The following is a 21244-nucleotide window of genomic DNA, read 5'->3' on the forward strand; positions in this document are numbered from 1 at the left end:
GTAGCGCGCACAAAAGCAAACCATGCCGCGTGCGGCAACAGGCCATAAACACGCACTATCAGAATGCGACAAACAATGCATGACACAGTACAGTAATGCATTTTCAGCTTAGAGTGGCGTAAAAACCCATAACAAAGAAAACTGCGCTTATCAGATCAAAGAAAAATAAGCAATCAATTCAAACCAAACCAAGCACGTGGAAAAGGAAGGGTACCCGTATAAATACGGACAGAGCGCCTGACGCATATCAATGGCTACCTGGTAAAGCTTAACTGCTGCTAAGCTTATGACTCGAACCAAAGTACTGTAGCTGTATCGTCATTCATTCGACCGAAATTGTGTCTCATATTACAATGGACCAACTTTGTTTCGATTTGGAGATGCGGACTATAACTTTTCTCTCCCCTTGAATTTCGAGTCTCAAATTTCAGGTGCGGCTTAGATTCGGGAAATTTTTTTTCCCTTGATTTCGAGTCTCATTTTTCAGGTGCAGCTTAGATTCGAGTGCGGCTTAGATTCGAGTAAATACGGTAGTGCTTGTCTGTGAAGGCCTAGTGCAAACTGGGCAAAAGGCTTCTCATCACTGCATACACGCCATTTATGGGTGGCCAGTCTAAGTGGGAGCCATTTTTTGATGGGGAAGGGGTAACATATGTCAAAATGCAGGTGGTGGTGGTGGTGGTGGTTAGCAAGCTTGATGTGGACATAGGTACGGATAGAACCATCAAAAAGGTAGAGATCACTGTCTAAGAACGTGGCACGTTGGGTTGAGGAGGACATACGAAACAGATGGGGGAGAAGGTGTTGAGGCAGTGGAGGCCTGAGGATAGGGTGTCCTGGAGGACACAACTCAATGGAGGAACTGCTAAGCACAACATGCTCGAGTTCAATGGCTGTTCACAAGCTTCGCAATCTGGATCCTTCTTCTCAACATCAGTTTTTCTCAGCTACTCAGGTGGCTTGAAGTGCATTCTGAGAATCTGATTAGGTGAATTTTCTGGGTTAAATAGATCTTATTCACTGCAATGCCCTTAAGATCTCGCATATACAGGCAACTTCTGCCAATTCGAATCTTGATAAATCTAACTACTTGTTAGGTCCCTCAAAAAAATGTCTATAAATTTATCAGAAATTTTATGTTTTGGTACACTTCATAAATTGAAGCCACTGTTGTGACAGATCACCTATAAACACTACAATTTGAAGCCAACAGCTATTTAACACTGTGTTTTGAGTTGTCCTGTCAACTGTTTCAATAATTATTTTGTCATTCAACTCTTTGTGACGCTTCTTTGTTTGCCCATCAATTTATAACATACTACAGTATATATATCAGTTGTGAAACTGACTTCAAAGAAGTACATGTGTGACCCTCAATGAAAGCAAGCAAGATTCCTTCACCCAAGTTGAATCAGATCCAACAACTGGATTTCCTGTGTCTTGAACACTTACTGAAATCACTTAGTTAATATAGAAGCTATAGGCTTGAAGGAACACTATACCATGTGCTGTACTTTGAGCACTGATGAGTTCACAGCTTGTGAGGTGTGATGCCATTAAAAAGATGTAGTTTTTAAGATGATTTGAGAAGAAAGCGCAAGAATTGGCAATACATTTTGCTTGGCATGGAAAGAATGAACTAGACAGCCATCCAAGAGATGGGATACTATCCACGAGTCAGATTTTATTAAAACAATTTAGAAATACATCTTTACCACACAATGCAGCAGGCCCCCTTGCCCTGCCATCTAGCTACGGAGGAAACTAAGTATGAGATGACTCATTTTGTCATACAACAGGACAAAAGAATGGTAAGTGTTCACTGCACAAAAAAGACACTATGTATAGTAATGAACTTAGTTTGGTCCTGCAGCTGATTCTTGTACCACAGGTAGAGCAGATTCTAGTACCCACATGAAGAACCAGTAGTTGTGCTTTTTTTCACTGAAGAAATGACAATGTCAACCACCTCCAGTTTTACATAGATGGGCTCTGATGCTGGAATTTGTTTACGAGAAGTAATGACATTCAAAAAGCTTGCTACCATTATCTCCTGGCATGTTCACTTTGACACCACCCCTCAAAGGATCATCATCAATGTCAACTAGAAGATGCACATTGTTGTGCTCCATGATTTTCCATTTTTAATGAGATAAACTAATGCTACATTGTCCATTTAAACACTTCTGTAGAAGCTGTCATAAAATTAGCTAAGTGCATTTTGCATATTTCTTTACTTATGCAAGATGGCTTAAGGATTTTCCTTTGTATAAGAACAAGACCATATGAGTCAGGTAAATTCACCTAAAACATTTAGTTTTTAATTTTTTATGTACCAACTAACTGTATTGTTCCATTTCATTTCCTCATTATCTTTCACAGACTGTGTTAAAACCTTTGAATGTGTTGCAATATATTGCATATTTTCAAACAATGAGTACCATAAAAAAAAAAATGTAAATCCAACCAGTGAAAAGGGTTCTGAAAAACAGTGTGAGTGACAATGTATGAGTGTAGATTTCTGGCAATATTGCAGACATGTGGATATGTGTGTGTGCGCGCGCGAGTGTATACCTGTCCTTTTTTCCCCCTAAGGTAAGTCTTTCCGCTCCTGGGATTGGAATGACTCCTTACCCTCTCCCTTAAAACCCACATCCTTTCGTCTTTCCCTCTCCTTCCCTCTTTCCTGATGAGGCAACAGTTTGTCGCGAAAGCTTGAATTTCGTGTGTATGTTTGTGTTTGTTTGTGTGTGTATTGACCTGCCAGCACTTTCGTTCGGTAAGTCACATCATCTGTGTTTTTAGATATATTTTTCCCACGTGGAATGTTTCCCTCTATTATATTCATATCATTAATTTGATTACTTAGTAATACTCACACATCCCAGCACCTGCCTTCTTGAAGTCTGAGAGTATTTAATCTCTCACTTCTTTTGTAACAGGTGAAGTAATCTTGTCATGGTATGTCCTCAGGTCTTCCAGTGCAATGTCAAATTTATCTTGCAGTACCTCCTCTCATCTCATCTTCACCTATTATCTCTTCCATTCCACAATACCTCCAAGTTTACTTCCCTTGTATAGTCATTCTATATAAGCCTTTGATCTTTCAGCTTTCCCTTCTAGTTCTGGCAACCATCTGAGGCCTCGATATTCATGCAACTACTGCACTTTTCTCCAAAGGTTTCCTTAAGTTTCCTAAATGCAACCAGTATGCATACTAATACAATTTTGGATTTCCCTCTAACCTTTCCTGCTTGGCTATTTTTCATATTCCAGTAATCTTATTTTCAGATGTATGTATTTACTTTTGTCCGTTTCATGGCTGGCTAAGTGTGGCTGAGTTGACATTCACCTCAAGAAAATGCTTTCCCCTCCAATATGATTTGTGCAGTGCCGTCATGGCCCTCTCACGGCCACACCTGTCATATGCACGAATGACTGTCAGCTGGTGTGGGTCGTGGCACCTGCTTAGACCCTAAAAGTAAACATCATAATTCAAAAACTACTAAAACTTTGATTTTTCCTTGTTTGTCTCGCATTCTTGTATGTACACAACATATTTAAATTTTTTTGTATGTCCATCCTTTTCGCAGGAGGTCTCTGGGACGACAGCCATTTACTATCGTGAGAAACACAGGGTGCGTTAAAAAAATGTATACACACTTTGAACTGTCATAGACAGTTTATTTCCCATTCTACAAGGTTAAATATCTGTGAGAAAGTAATGTTATGTTTCTTCAACAGGTGGCAGCAGTGGCAAGGAAGTAACTGCAACATGGCGGACGTGCGTTTGAGCTTTGAAGCACGGAAGCAGATAATTAAGTGGTACTGGATGTTTCAGAATGTAGCTGCGGTTCGAAGACAGTGGAGAAGTGAGTATGGTACACAACCACTCAAGGTTAACAATTACACATCTACGAGACAAATTCGAAATTCATGGAATAGTGTATGATGTGCATAAAGGTCGATCAGGGCGACCTTGAACAGTCACAAGTGATGATTCCACAACTGCGGTCTTGGAACTGTTTCAGCGTTCGCCTCAAAAATCTTCAAGGCAAGTGGCACGTGAGAGCAATGTAAGTGCTAGTAGTGTGCTACGCATTCTGAAGAAAGGCAAGTTTCGTGTGTACATTCCAAGGCTGGTGCAACAGTTAAGTGACGACAATCCAGATCAAAGGTTAGAATTTTGTGAATGGGCTCAGGAGATGGTGAGACGTGAACCGGGATTTATGGGTAGCATAATTTGGTCGGATGAAGCCTGATTCATACTCAATGGAGCTGTCAATAGGCACAATTGTGTGTACTGGGCTGAAGATAATCCTCACATTACAGTTGAAAAGGCTGTGAATTTGCCTGGTGTAAATGTGTGGTGTGGTTTGTCTGCAAGGGGACTCATTGGGCCTTTCCACTTTGAAGGTACTGTTACTGGAGAAACGTACCTAACAATGCTTGCTGACTCCATATTCCCTGCCATTCGTGCATTATACGGTAATGATGAGTTTTATTTCCAACAAGATGGCGCCCCGCCGCACTATCATAGGGACGTATGAGCATACCTGGATCACAATATGCCAGGCCAGTGGATAGGACGCAGGGGACCAATCTAGTTTCCTGCACACTCTCCAGACCTCACGGCACTGGATTTCTTCTTATGGGGCACAGTAAAAGATGAGGTGTACAAACGTAAACCATGTAACCTGGACACACTTTGGAATGAGATTCAGGTGATGTGCGCAGAAATCTCATTGGACACTTTGGTACGATGTACGGAATCAGTGGTGACTCATACTCAGAAATGTATTGATGCTGAAGGCCAGCAGTTTGAACATTAATCACATTTGCAAAGTACATTTATTTTTCCAATTGGACTTTAAGCTTTCCATTTCCAGAAATTTAACATTGTAGAATGGGAAATAAATTTTCTATGACGCTTCAAAGTGTGTATACATTTTTTTGACGCACCCTGTAAATAAAAAGAACCTACAGCCATCCTTATCATTTGATTTGATTTTATTACCAGTTTCAACACTTCAGTGCATCATCTTCAGGCTGTTTTTGATGCGGTACAGATTTATATGATCCCATAACACATCAGTTGCCAGCATTACTGGATACGCAGATAATGTGCAGCACTCCAACCATCAACTGCCAACTGGCAGAAGGATGGAAGCCTTTCCTCACTTGCCAACACAGAGTATGTGCCGTAAGCCCTAAAGAAACACAGCTTGAAGCATGTAAGTATTTAGCCACTTGTGTACTAAAATATTCTCGTCTCAAATATCACAGCCTACACCATGAGCCTGGTACACGCAGAGTGACATTCCAGAATGTAGTACGACGTCCGCTGTTCAGCCACAGGATAGGGCACCCTGTCCTGAGTCACAAGACCAGCCACCGCCGGAGCAGGGAGCTGACCCTCACGAGAGGGAGGTCATGGCTGCCATGCTGTCATAACAGTCACAGCTGGACACATCGCTGACATTGGCATTCAAATGATGCCACACTCAGCCCCGCTCTTTGTGCTGTCATAGATGCCAGATGTCTATTGTTTCGCATAAGAGGCAACTGCACACCTCCACAGAGCTGTTCCTAATGTACTACGGCCAAGGGACAGAATAAAGACATTAATTAAACACACCCACTGCCATCCTGACATCTTATTTCACTCCTCCAACGTGACAATCCATGATCATCTAACGCTGGTGTCAGATCACTGACGTCCCCTTCTAAGAGCCACATGTGAACTTACAGCCTTGGGTACTGTAAGTCCAAAAAATTTTGATTTTATTTTGGTCATGGAGAAAAGGTTTGACGGTAGCGCATTTTTTACAGCAAATTTTGTTGCGATTGGGGAACCAGTGGAATTGTCTAGTTTTCGAGGTAATGGAAGTCGCAATCGTTTAGTGCCCGTTAGATTTGCTCAGTGTAACCTTGAGGGCCACAAACATCACTACCGCTATGTATGGAACCAGTTACAGTAAAATGTTATACACTTAATCGTTGGGGGTATATGCCTAGGCAATGCCAGGAGTCGCGATGGCTCATAATTAAATATAATATTATAATGTATTTTGTTTTCTTGCCTTGTGAGTATTAGTTATCAAAATTAGTGCTGTCAAGGACAAAGCTTCGACAGAACCAGAGACGCAAGCTATGTCAAAGCCAAAAGCAGTACAACATTATTAAAAAAGGTAGCATGATTAAAAGTGGATAATATGAAACTGCTTGGGTTGGTAGAATAGCGTTTCATCACAACAGGGTGTACATTTGTCAGTCACATGTTTAATTGCTCCTTTTTCGATAAGCCAACCGAGGATGTGCAGGCTTTTGTAGGAGATCTTGGAAGTCTGGCCGAGATGGAAGGTTGGTCTGATACGGAATTATTGAGTGTTGTATGACAGACTAACAGGGAAAGTTAAAACTCATGTCAGTAAACAGAAGCTCTTAAGGAAGCCACAACATTCAAAGAATTTAAAGAAAGGTTAATTCAGAGATATATGAAACCAAACAGTGCCAGACACTACATGGAACAATTAGAGGCAGTAACCAAGAGAAATACAAACTGTGTGGGACAATTTGTGCAGAGGGTAAGGAAAATTAATGATTGCACCTATGAATTAGGACAGGATGCTGCAGTCAATGACATTATTTTGCAAGAGGAGGAGCAGAAGGCACTCAATGTTATTTAAGAGGGTTGCATTCAGAAATGTCAAGATGTGTATGGACAGGGGGTCTGATGGATTTGTGCACAGTGCTGCAGTTAGCTACACAGTGCGAGGAGATCAATCTGTCGACTGAAATGCCGGGTAAATGGACAGTGTTTGCAGCTCGTATAAAATGTTTCAGATGATGGACAAATTGGGCATGTAAGAGGTAGTGTCACCAGCCTCAGTGTCATGTCAATAAAGAGGAAGTAATAGTTTTAGCAGTAGAGGACTGGGGAAAAGTAATGTGTTAAACAATAACAGAAACCCCCCAGATCCACCTACAGTCATTTCCTGTAAGATGCTATGAAATTGTATGCAGAAGTGGATTGTGTGATAACGGGAATAGTAGGAATAAAGGACTGCAGGATATTGTTGGACACAGGGGCCAGTAGTGATCTGATGAAACTTAAGCAATGGGACCCACCACCAAACAGATTGTGTGGAATGGGGGGATAAAGATGTCACACTATTAGGGTTGGTGGAGAGACTTTTGTCTGGGTACAGTTCAATTTAAACAATGTGTAGAGATCGTACCACACGTGATTGTGGGCTACAATATGATTCTAGGAGTTGATTTCTTATATCAGCATTGTGCCATAATCAATCTTCGGCAACATAGGGTGGAACTTGACAGAAAAATGTTTCAGTCAGGTGATGCCAGTGTAGCAAAGTCGCAAGGGGGAGTCTGTAGTGAAAGATGAACCGATTAAACTGCGAACAATCATACTAAGACTTGATTCGCATGATTGTGTACCTAAGGGTACTGGGAAATCACTCTAGGTCAGTGTTAAGTCTAGCTTAATGGTAGAAATTTTGTGTGTGGTGGAAAAAGAATAAATTATTATATCAGGTATTTTGCTTAGTTAAAAAAGGTATTGTGTGTGTATAAGAAATAAATGGCAGAAAGGCAGTACCTGTTTCTATACATAACTTTAGTGTAGAGGGCATAGGATTAACAAAGGAGTTGTTAATTGCTAATATGAATATCCTGGAGGAAGGAGAGTGAGGCACAAAGGGGTGTCAGCAATGGACAGTCGTCGGACACCATTGAAAAAGTGTTACAAGGAAAGGCGAAGCACCTACAGGGAAGCAATGGGGAATGGATGGAAAAATTACTTTTGGAATTTAAGGATTCCAGCTATGCATATTAACAGCGCCACATAGCAATGGGATATTAATCATCCGTCTACCACAAACCATACCGAATACATAGATACTAACAGGCAATTGTGAAGAAATTTATCAAACAAAAGCTGAAAGATGGAACAACTGAAGAAAATAATAGTGGATGGAGGCATGGGAAAGGGGGTGGGGGCAATAGTCACCGTGAAGAAAAGAAAAGAAAAAAAATCAACAGATGGAACCCAAAAGCGTAACAGACACCTACCCTTTGCCAAACATCACAGAAACGTTGGAACACATAGGGCAATCCAAATACTTTTTAACAGTGGATATGAACAGTGGTTCTCACCAGATACAGGTGGCACCACAGGATCAACACAATACAATGTTTTCAGCACCCTGGGGACACTATCATATCAGAAGAATCCCATTCAAATTAAAAAATGCACTTGCAACGTTTCAGGGATTGTTGGACAGAACACTAAGAGGTTTAAAAGAATGGCAATGCTTAGTATATCTCGATGACATAATCATCTGTGGGAGTGATATGGAACAGCATATGCAGTGATTACTGGAATTATTCCTATGGTTAAAACCAGCAAAGTTAACACTGAGTACAGAAAAATATAATTTTGTGATGGAAGAGGTAGCATACCTAGGTGATATTGTAGGTAAAGATGGGGTTCAAGACAGACCCAAGACTGATTAGAGCTGTACTTGAATTTCCTCTACCAGAATCTGTAAAGGAGTTGCAATCATTCTTAAGATCGCAAAGTAATACTGCCAGACGGTTTACACAATTGTTACAAATGGGTACTAAATGTGTGTGGCCAGAAGAACACCACCAAGCTTTTCAAGAGCTGAAAGAAGCTTTAACATCGAGTCCGATATTTGTATTTCTGGATTTGGACAGAGAATATTTGTTTTATCATGTGATGCATCAAACCATGTACTTGACTGTGTGTGGTCACAAGAGGCAGAAGGCGTGAAACATCCAGTAGCTTAGGCTTCCAGACAACCAAATTCTGGACAAAGAAATTATTCCACAATGGTGAAAGAGATTTTAAGCCTTATTTATGGAATCATGTATTTCAAATGTTATCCGTACGGTAAAAGGTTTAGACTGGTAACAGATAATGTGGCATTAAAATGGTGGTCAAGTTAAAGGATCCTTCTAGTAGGTTGGCACGATGGGCAGCAAGACCAAGTGAATTTTATTTTGAAGTCACACACAAACCTGGAAAGAAGCACAAAAATGTGGTTGGCTTAAGCAGGAAAGTAGCAGTATTACATATTGGGGGTTTGAGCATAAGGAATGGCAAACTTCGCAGAGAGCAGATGGCAAATATAAGCAGTATTTTAAGCAATTCTGTATAGAGGGTGGATTGCTAAGCAGAGAAACCAAGTTGGGACTGCAGGAAGTGACACCAGCAAAGCTAATCAACCAAGTGCTACAAAAAGCTCATCTTCACATATTATCAGGTCGAGGAGATTACAAATCTACCAACAAAAGAGTAGCAGAAAGTTATTGGTGGAGGAGTAGGCAGACTGACGTAGACCAATGTGTGTTTAACTGAATACAGCACTCACAGGGAGCAGATTTTTGTTGAACCTGAAGCATAAGTACCATCTGAATTTCTGGGGATTGACATTTTAGGTTCATTCAATAATACATCTGCACAGAATAAGTACGCACTCACAATCATAGATCATTTTTCAAGATACATAGAAATGGTCGTGATGCCAAACCAGCATGCAGTGGCACAAGCACTTGTGAATAACTGGCTACTGAAGTTTGGAAAGCCTGAAACAATAGTAACAGACCAGGGAATGAACTTCATGTGTCAGATCTATTCAAGGAATCATGTAAGTTATTGAATGTGAAGAAGTTAAGCACGAGTCCTCTCCATCCACAAGCCAATGGAAGAAGTGAAAGAGTGTACAGGACAATTGGGAAGATGCTTGGCCTACATTGACTCAAGTCACACTACCTGGTATGTCTATTAGAAGTACGTTGTCTCTGCCTACAAGTCAAAACAGCATACGAACACAGAATTATCGCCATATAAAGTAGTATATGGTCGTAAAATGCCTTGGACATTTAACATATTGAAAACAAAGAAAGGGGAGACTGGAGAGTCTGTCGAGGAATTTACCAGAGTCATTAGGGACGTCTGAAATATAGTAAGGAGGGCAAATACCCGAGCACTGGAGATAGAAGGAAGGAGCAGTGGGCCTTACGGCAATAATGCCATAGTATACGATTGGTCGGTGGGTGATGCTATCAACTTCATATACACCACATGGAAAGACAAAGAAGTGTTTCTGCAAAGTGGTGGTGGTGGTTGTTAGTGTTTAACGTCCCGTCGACAACGAGGTCATTAGAGACGGAGCACAAGCTCGGGTTAGGGAAGGAGTGGGAAGGAAATCGGCCATGCCCTTTCAAAGGAGCCATCCCGGCATTTGCCTGAAACGATTTAGGGAAATCACGGAAAACCTAAATCAGGATGGCTGGAGACGGGATTGAACTGTCGTCCTCCCAAATGCGAGTCCAGTGTGCTAACCACTGCGCCACCTCGCTCGGTGTTTCTGCAAAGTATCAGGGGCCATACCAAGTGGTAGAGACTATGTAACCAGTAAACGTCAAGATTCAATTGCCAAAGAGAATGACAACTGTGCATGTAGGGTGGCTGAAACCCTTTCAAGGAAGACTATAAGTTATTTCAGGGATAGGAGATGCAGACCAGAAAGAGGGGAGGAGGGGGGGGGGTGAGGAGAACGGTATCTGAAGAAAAAAGTTGTTATGAATGAAATGGCAACAAGGAAACCGTATGGATTAAGGCCTAGGAGATAGTAATTTAAGATTTTTTTTTTTATTTTAGGTATAGATTTAGTGTAATTAGCATAAGCAGTTGCAGAGCAGCAATGAATTGAAGATGGTGGAAAGCAATAAGTATTCCCGCCTGTAGGTGAGGTGCAGAGAAGGTAAGGTGATGCTGTTCATAGTGGGACTACTGATCTTTGTCGAGGTGGAGGCATAAGTGCTGTTCACCAAGCATGAAAACGTAGTGATCACCAATAATCGTTGTGTGATACAGGTGGTATTTAGCACATGGGGGATGCATAATGAGGTGAGAAAATTGGAAAGAAGCATTCAACAAATTCCATACAGGAACAGAAAGGCACAGGATACCCAAAGGAAATGCCAGGGTATGTGAGATAGTACATGGGGCATATGAGAAAGTAAGAAGTTAGATGACCCAGGTACTGAGGGTTATTCTACATACACAAAGGTTGGATCGGCACTGGAGGTTGTCTTATGAAAACAATATCTGTCACTGCTGACAAGGAAGACATTCAAAGGGTGAACAACACCAGACAAGAGGTTAAGCAGTGGGCAAAAGGGAACAAAGTCACGAGTGACTGCCACACTACATAGATTGTAACTTCAGAGAAGGACATAATGGACAACACACAACTACTACGACACTTGCTGGAGAAGTAATGCAGTATGACAGAGCAGCAGAAGAGGCAGTTAATCAGAATATCAAGGAACTACAAACTGAAGTAGAAGTCTTACATAGGGAAGTAGTAATGACAAAATGGTTGCAGTCTGTAGAAGACAGTGTTTGTGAAGCACGAGGGAAAGTAACAGAACTACAGGAGACTATGCAGCAGGCTGTAAAAGGTCAGCAAGGGGCAAATCTCTTGTCAGAGCAGCACTTAGAGGATCTAAGGGAAGTACAGAAGGAACTACTGCCGGAGTTGAGGTTGGTTTTAGAACCTGAGCACAAAAACTTACCTTTTTATTTTGAGGTAGCCACAGCATCAGTGAGAAGTCGTGAAGCGAAAGTTTACATTTCCATTTCTATACCAGTGACAGGGAAACAAACATGTTACAAGTGCTACATAGTTCATTTATACCCTGTCAAGTGGGGAATATTGAAACAATTTGTAAGAGAAAAAAGGCAACAACTATTATTAATTGCAAAAGACAAGGGAAGAAATGTACAGATGGAGGAAATGAAGTTTTAACAATGCTACCAAGGGGAAATCACAGTCAGTCAGAATATGGTAGTAAGAAGGGGGCAGGATTCCTGCACAATGAAATTGCCAATGAGACAGAAGAAGGTATGGGAATGCTATAAAGAAGTGGTCAAGATAGAATTTTACTTTCAACAGGTCGAGGCGCATTGGTTGTACTCTACCTTCGACAAGGTGGTATTAGTGGCTAGTTGTTTCGAGCAAAGGAACCTTATGTCAGCGAAGAGGCTAAAATTAAACAGGAGCAGTTTGTTATGAAAGGGAACAGCTTGTGAGATACTGGGGCCTACTTTCCATATGCTCTCTGCAATTTTTGGGATAACTCACCTGAATGTTTCACAGCATCATTTGTACTGTCCAGAGGAGCCCTTGGAAATGTTACCTGCCACAAACCTAACTAGCTTAAATCAAACTCTAGAGCCAGAACTAATGCAGTCTATAAACTTGCTTCTGAACCAGCAGGAGGGACAAGTCTCCCAGAAACCTTACTGCAACACGTAAATTTATATAAGGAAAATTAGTGCTGGAAAGAGGCAGCACTGACTGTTGCCATGCCAGCCACTGCAGATATGCTTGCTCTTCAGAGCATAGTCCTTCTTTTGGCACATAGAAGATGAAGCACAAGAGTGAGTTCAGACCCAGCCATCATTCAGGTTCCAGTGGATTAGATACCCTGAGCATAAAAGCAACAGAAAGAATAAGAATGCATAAGGGGGGTAGTATTGAGGATAATTAATTCATTTTAGCTTGTGAGTTTGCAATAGAGAGAAGTTATTGTGTAGAAAGCCCAGTAATGAAATAAGTTCCATAGTATACGAGTTAAGGAGCAGGGCTAGGGGGCCTATAGAAATGTGTAACACTGCAACACATTAGTGCAAGGACGGAAGCCTTTCCTCACTTACCATCAAGGCAGTGTTTAGAGTATGTACCTCAAGCCCTAAACAAACATAATCTGGAGCGTATAAGAACTCAGCCATTCATTAAGGAAACCAACTGTTAGAATAATTCTTAAGAAGAAAGAAGGCCAGAAGGGCAGGTGGCCAGGAATTATAGTGTAAAGGATAATCTAGTTTGGTCGACCCGAGGAGCCGAGTCCTGATGAAAAGGAGGGAAATTTAGCGTATTGACAGTATTCAGTCAAAAATTACGCCAGAGTGGAAGTGAGCTGCAACAGAGTCAGTCACAGTCAGCACTGTGAAGCAAAACATATCTGACAGAGGTTGTGAAGCAGAGCCAGCTGGGCATAATATAGCAACAGCCGACACTGCAACACATTAGTGCAAGGACGGAAGCCTTTCCTCACTTACCATCAAGGCAGTGTTTAGAGTATGTACCTCAAGCCCTAAACAAACATAATCTGGAGCGTATAAGAACTCAGCCATTCATGTACTAAAATATTCTCATCTCAGTATCACAGCCTACACCACGAGCCTGTGACACCCTGAGCAACATTTTGGAATGCAGTATAGGGTCTGTTGCTTAACCACAGGACAGGACAGCCTGTCCTGAGACACAAGGCTGGCCACTGCCAGAGCAGCGATCTGCCTGCTTGCTGGAAGGAGGTCACTGCCAAATTTGTAGTACTGCCACAAGCGCTGCCACACTGTTATTATGGTCGCAGCTGGAGACATCACTGACCGTGGCATTCGCATGATGCCACACTCAGTTCTGCTCTTTGCACTGTCAACAATGCCAGACGTTTATTGTTTCACACAAGAGGCAACTGGACGCCTCTAGCAAGCTGATTCTGATATGCTACAGCTGAGGGACAGAACAAAGAAGTTAATCAAACAAATCCACTGCTGTAATGATGCCTTATTTCACTCTCCATGAGTGACAATCCAGGGGTCATCTAACAGTACAGTCTGTTGGTAAACTGAAGAGCGAGCGAGTCCCCACTATGCCAGCCCAGCTACGTCACAAGGCACTTCTACAGGCTGTTTCACAACGTAGTACCGGCCCTACCGCAGTGCGCGCTTTTAATCTGTAGTGACGCCATGTACAGATATGTCTTGGCTGCGTTTATTTTTAGACAAATGCATTAAGACCAAAAGGAGTACAAAAAACGATAGCTTCTCCCGAAACACAACACTACAGAGTAAATAATATTAACATAAGAACGGAAGTCAGGATTCTACTACAAACATAAAACTGAATGCCTGATCATGTGCATGTATGTTCCTCTATTGCTATTTGTAAAATGAACCCCATATAATGTAATCAATTGTAGAATTTAAGGCTTGTTCTTACTTTGTGTTTCTACTAAAAGGTAGAAGTTTTCTTTGAAGGACTGCATTGAAACTTAAGAATTCTTGCAACATGTTTTAAAAGTAAGCAGAAATTTATAATTTTGTGTGTTGTTATTAGTCCGATTTGCACTTTTTTTTTTTTTTTTTTTTGTTACCGTCTTCGTAAACATGTCTCAAAAGTATGCATGCAATGTTATGCATATTGGGTATTACTCTGTTTCAGCTGTCAAAAAGGTTACATGTGTTTTGGTAGCATCAACGATTATTTGTATTGTATAAAAATAGATTAGTGAATCTGTATTAAAGTTTGTTATAAGAATGGAATAAAGTGTATGAAATTTTTAGAAGTGTTAAATATTGCTTTTAGTGAGCCTGTAACAAGTGAACCAAGGGAATACAAGTGGTATAAACATTTCAAAGCAGGCCTTAAAAGGACAGTGGTTTTACAAACATGGATGAGATTAAAAATGCACAGTTGAGAGACCTATAAACTATCACGAAGAAACAGTTCCTAAAAGTGTTTCGAGAATTGAAAAAACACTGGCATAAGTGTACCATATGTAACGGGGAATATTTTGAAGAGGATAACATTGCTGTAGATTAACAAATAAAGTTCCTACCAAAAATTAAAAATATGTGAACGCACCTCGTGTGTCAAGCTTTTTGCTTAGAAATCCAGAACCGGTGTACATGTTTCAAAGGAAATTTGAGCAGTGTTTAGAATAGCTATTGTGCACACGTTTTAAGCAATATGTCTTAGAATCAGGTGAATAGTGACCGAGATAGAGATCTGGTGCTCTATAAGCATCAAAGGTTTTACGTGAATTTGAAACTATCTGTAACGATGGGTTTCCTCCGAAAATTACTAGTTTTCCTTTTTGGCGATTCCAGTAAACCATGTGGCTTATTTTCGTGTTCCTTCCTTATGCGCCCTATTGGGTGAGGCTGATGTCTGCATAAATTGCAGACCTTTAATTGGGAATGGTAATATTAGCCAACAGTTCTTTTTGTGTCGCCTCTTTAATACACGCTGTAATCACATCAGCGACAATGAACGCTCATTACTCCGCAAATACCTCCTGTTCTTTTATTCTGCACATTGTCTTGCAATGTTAGATGATTAGCCATCACTTCCGGTATCAAAGTATATCAGTAAGAATACACAGTGAACTGACTGACACTGGCAACTAAGATCCCATGAAGAGAAATAACATATGTCACTGCACTCCGATCTACTCCACTAGGCAGGTAACGGGCAACAGATTTTGGGTGCACCTGTAGGCTGGTGGCAGCATTCTTCCAGGAAAGGCCACTCCCCCACCAAAAGTGCTGCTCGCTCTTGAGTTTACAGACAGACTATACACAGAATGGCAAGTCTCAGCCACGACATTCTTAAGGTTTACAACTTTCCATGCCAGCAGAACATACGGATATTGTCAAATGTCTGGTATTGTGCTGAAAGCAATTTGTCTTTCAAGTTCAAATTTAGAATCTGCTGACTATTTTAACACAACACTAAAAGTTTGACAAACTTTAAACATAATGTATCACAAGATAATTTTGAAGTTAATGACAATGCTTTCTGCCGAAAAACTTTCAGCAGTAAATGTGTGCAATTATTTTTTCTTTAACTGCTTACATTCGGTGGGTTTCATACAAATGATTTCTTTTTTAATGATGCAAATAAATGTGACCTGTGAAATCAAGATATATAATGTAATTGATGAGTGGATTTTTATTTTCAGTAAAACACTGAAAAACAATGAAATAAGACAAAAATAAGGAACATAAGGTACTTTATAAAACAAACCCACAGAAACTAATTTTAAAAAAATCAGCAAAAACTAATGCCAAAATTGGCAGAAAAGAACACCAAAATATGTATAAAAAAGTAAAATAAAATTATTTCTTCCTGTCCCTATTTATTAAATATTTTACTAAATTTTGAACAAACTTAGCATACTGTCTCTAGGAATTATGGATAAAATGAGGAATAAAATGTCAACTGAGAAAAACGAATACCCCTTATAAATGAAAACCAGTCTGCCCAATTAAATAATTTGTTTCACTGCTACACAAGTACTTTATATATTGAAGAAATAATTGTGTTCTTACTTCTCTGACTTCAGTCTTAAAGGAAATGCATTGGGTGTGGAATGTGCAGATCTCTTAATGGTGAATGATTCCTGAAACACAGAAAACAAACAGCAGAATCAAACATTAGTAATGTGTTGCTCAATACCTAGTAAGTTTTTACAAAAATGACCACAACTATAAGTAGTCAATGCATTTACTGGCATGTTATAAGTTCACAGGATTTGTGCATTATAACAATAACTACAGAAACCAAAGTCTATTTTTTCCATTGAGTACTGAACAAAGTATTATTTGATCCCCGATGGCTCATTGGTCAACCTCTCACTATTCAAACAAATAATGCAACCATGTCTGGCTCAGATCAGAATTATTTCTGATCTGGCAGGGATCAATATACTAGCAGCTTCTGTAAACAGGAAACTCGACAGAGAATATTCTGCAGAAAAATTACTGAAGGGATGCTTTAAACTCGCACAAAAATTGAAGCAATTCTGCTATCTCAATGTTTTTAACCATCTGTGTCACCTTTGGAGAGCCCTTTGCTAATGTAGCCTACTATGATGCAATTCCAGGTCAATGTGTGACAACCTTAAGCATATTGAAAATCACCAGCATGTACATGTTCAGAACAACCATCACTGTAAGCATTACTTTGCAGGCTTTATCAATGGATCTGTCCAAATGCACTTCTCTAGTTTGTCGCCATACACCATTGTGTAAGTCCCACAATATTTCATTGATACAACTGTTTGACGTCTTCAGGAGGTGGTAGTTGCTGCTATCACTGCTACAAGACATGACTGATAACCACGTGGCATCTTCGAAATTTATCAGGATATGGGCAGGCAACACACATGCACAAGGAGCCATTCACATTTAGATAAAAGCAGCACCGATAGTGACTCTTTTTGGGAACTGATGAGAGGCCTTCCCTCTGCACAATGGGCATTGGGTGCACTGCCACACACTCATGTGATTAAAAGCTGAAACTAATCTCAACAATGTGCTGCATCCAGTAATGAACTAGAGGTTCTCCTGTCTCTGGTTTTAGTTTAATGGCAGCCAGTGCGTAATTGAAAACCTGCATCCCTGTTGATAAGAATGAGAGCTATATGAATATGAATGGCTTCTTTTTTGTTTTACGAAACAGTGCAAGGATGATGACACTGAGGATAAAACTTCAGTCTTCTCACAACATGCGCAATGTCCCATGTTCAGGTAACGCCCCGCAAATGCCGATTTATCAGGTTGCATCCTGCATGTATGACAGTGGTCTCCAACACATTGTTCTTGCACATTTCGACATGTCTGCCCAATATGAGGTTTCCCGCATTCGCATGTAATCTTATATCCACAACATTTTCTAAGGCCAATATCATCTTATACTGAAAACAAATTCTTCAGTTCTGGTGGCTGACAAAAAACACACTTGATGTCATGTGCCTTGAGGATTCTTTCTGTTCTTGAAGACACAGTGCCAAAATATAGCAAGATGGCTGTTGCATATGGGTGCCTTTGCATCTTCATTTACATCACTACATTGACTCTCTTTAATCTGAATATATTGCATATTTGTCTATCAGAAGAACTGTTCTGCTGGAACACTGTTCTTACATGGTGTAGCTCACTAGGGAGACTTCAGTATCCGAGACCACATGGGCTTTACGTACCAGAGAGCACAAGCTGCTACTGCATTGTGCAGGATGGCAACGGCTTGTGGCCTGCAAATGTACCTCTGTGAGAGTCAGTTTGTGGTAGGCACAATGACCCAGCATATCATCGGCTTTTTATAACCCTGACATCAAGGAGCCATTTTTTCCATTTCCATGGTGAACTGAATATTGACTCTGAGGCTCCCATCAGAATTAAGTGACAGAAAATGCTTCCCTAGTGACTGATGGTACACTATATGCGACAGGAACGTCACATGGTTCCTGCAAATTTACTATCATTGCATCTAAAGACCTCTTCGAACTTCTCAGGTGTACCCTGGGATCGGATAGGTGGAACTACCTGGGCACTAGATGACCGAACAAAACAACAAGCTAAGGTCACCAAATGTTAAATTATACTTGTCTCAAGGTGAAACATAAGAAGAAAATGCACTACACTCACAGACAATGCAGGGATTTTGGTGCTCAAAAAAGGGACATTGCCTTATAGAAAGCATTTTCAGTGCCGGGTAGGAGGGTCTGCATGCCTTGTTGAACTCGAGGACTGTGCCAGCAGTAGCATAGCTATCAGTAGGCTCACCCAAGCCAGAGCAGTTTTGACAGAGGAGCAAGACAAAGCGTGTCCCGCAATGGAAGGTAAGGAGGGCTCTAGGGGTGTGGTAAAGCCAGATTTGCTAAAGGAGTACCTTGATAAAAAAAATCCTGGTTCTACAAGCTACACATTGCGCACTGAACCGACAAACCCAAATTGTAAAAAAAGGCAATTGTGAAAACTCAACAGGAGCCTTGGATACTGACAACAGCAACATGGAATGTGAGAACAATGCTCCAGCCTGGAAAAATGAAAGAAATAGCCAAAGAAATCTTAGGAGTTAAGTATTACATTGTAGGACTACAGGAAATAAAGAGGGCCAGGAAATAGGCAGATCGACACATCCGAATACCCATTAATATATAGTGGGCCAGAGGAATAAACCGGCCAGTTTGGAACATGGTTTATAGTAACCAGGAAAGCTAGGGAAAGCTTATTGGAATCTGAACCCATTAATGTCAGAATGTGTAGACTTAAATAAGAGAGAAATTGATGAACATATCAATAGTAAATGCACCAACGGAGAGAAAGGGGCATAATAAAAGAACAGCTATGAAGATCAGGAAAAAGTATGTTGAGCAGTTCGTAAGAGCTGATGTTAGTAGTATGAGATTTTAACACAAAAATTGGGAGGAATGAGCATCAACAAGAAGTGTCTGGAAAACATTCATTGCATGAGGAAAACCACATGAATGGGGACCTACTTGCCAATTTGGAGCACAGAATAATATGATTAAGAGCATGACAAAGTCGGCAGTCAGTGGAATAGCTACCAGACTGACCATAATTTACGAAATGCCCACCAGTATACCTCGTTATAGACACATGGAGCTGCAGAGGGACAAATTGTGATTCAGATCACAATCTGGTAAAACTGCTGTTAGTGAATAGCAGTAGAACAGAAAAGAGAAAGGCCTGGAATTTAGACAAACTTAAAATTACTGAAGAAATGAAAAAAAACACCAACTAATACTAAAGCGAGAAATTGTGTAATGAAGAGACATCAGCAGGAGTAGGTGAAAGGTGGAGTAGGATTTAAAAGGCCATTAAGGATGCTGCACAAGAAATAACAGGCACTGGAAGGAACCTAGGAAAACAAGATTGTTACAAAGAGAAACCAGAATTAACATGGAACAATATAGCAAAATAAGGAGAAGGGCTAGCAGGCTGTGCAGGAGAATGACAAGAGTGTGGACCAAGAACAAATATCAAGAACTAGAAGAGCTAAAGGAACAGAGTGAAATGAGAAAGTTCTATTGCGACATAGGCAAAATGAAGAGTAGATTTGAGCCAAAAAGATACATGCTCGAGTAAAGATGAAGAAACGGTAAGGGAGGAAGAACAGATAAGGGGCAGAATTTAATAAAGGAGTCGCACACACTAATATCAGGTGTATCGGAAACTGAAACTAGGCCAGATAACTAGGAAAAAGAAATAATAATCCCGATTCACAACAAAGGAGATAGAACAGCATGTGAAAATTACAGAGGTATAATACTGCTAAACATGACTTCTAAGATCTCACAGGACACTGAATGAAAAGATACAAAAGTGGGCACAAGGCATACTTGGGGAATATTAATGTGACTTTAGACCGTACAGAGGAACAACTGGTCAAATATTTGTGATCAGACAAGTTCTACAAACATAATATAAATCTGTACATCCTACTCATCAATTTCGAACAAGCCTTTCACAGCATAAATCGGCAAGAACTATTCAGATTGCTGAGAGAAGTTGGTGCATGTGCCAAATTAATTTATGTAATCAAAATGACAATGACAGATGACAGCAAAGTAAAAATATGTAACGGGACAAGTGAACACTAGTCTTCAAAAAGCAGTGAAGCAAGGTGATAGTCTCTTTGCTCTCTTACTAAATACAGCTCTAAGATCTAGCCTCAATAAAATCAATATAAGAGGCACCACATTTATGAAGACTAGCTAGATTTGTGCATATGCCAACGAAATTTCACTAGTAGAAAGAAAAGCCAACATAATTAAAGAAACGTACCTGGAAATGGAAACAGAAGCATTAAAACTGGCTCATAGTAACAGAAAATAAACAAAATACATGGCCAGAAGAACCCCTAAAGATCTAAATTTAAATTAAAAATGTTTCAAGCGAGTGTCCTCTTTTAGCTACCTGGAGGCCTTAATATCGGATGATAACAGCATTGAAAACGCCTAGGAAGGAAAGGATACAGGCAAGGAACAGAGCTTACTTAGCAGATTTACTATTCAGAAACAGTCCTGTTACAAGAACAACAAATCTCATAATATGTACCTACGTAGTTCAACCAGTTGTCACATAAGGATCAGAAGTACAAACACTGACAGAGGATGACAAAAACTCTCAGATCCTTTGAGCGAAAAGTACTATGTAAAGTTTATGGACAAATAAGGGAGGCATAAGGCTGGATTATTCACTATAACACTGAGCTATGAGCATTATTACAAGGAGGAGATATTGCAAAATTTGTCAAATCACAAAGAATATGATGGCTTGGACACGTGAAGAGAATGGCAGAGGATAGAATGCAAAAGAAAATGATGAAAGTTATTATCCATGCTGCTAGAGGTAAAGGGAGACCCAGAGGGAGGTGGACTCACGTAATAGAAGATCACATCAACATGGGAGCCTGGGGCTGGAAAAGAGATACAAAATACTGAGCAGCATAGATGAAAATAGTTGAAGAAGCAAGGAAACCCGCCAAATTTTAACCAGAGCCCCACCTAAAAAGTTTAATATCACTTCAGC

At 40.4% G+C, this 21244-nt stretch overlaps 1 protein-coding gene across 4 annotated transcripts in view; it reads right to left on the bottom strand.

The window, feature by feature from the left end:
* Positions 1 to 21244, bottom strand: part of LOC126236887 (uncharacterized) — a 316723-nt gene that overhangs the window by 199069 nt on the left and 96410 nt on the right. For all 4 annotated transcript variants that reach the window (XM_049946521.1, XM_049946522.1, XM_049946520.1 and 1 more), the window contains one exon: positions 16238 to 16308. In XM_049946521.1, the coding sequence (XP_049802478.1) occupies positions 16238 to 16308 (71 nt within the window). The remainder of the gene's footprint in view (positions 1 to 16237; positions 16309 to 21244) is intronic.

Source organism: Schistocerca nitens, chromosome 2 (assembly GCF_023898315.1).
Source record: "Schistocerca nitens isolate TAMUIC-IGC-003100 chromosome 2, iqSchNite1.1, whole genome shotgun sequence".
NCBI lineage: Eukaryota > Metazoa > Arthropoda > Insecta > Orthoptera > Acrididae > Schistocerca > Schistocerca nitens.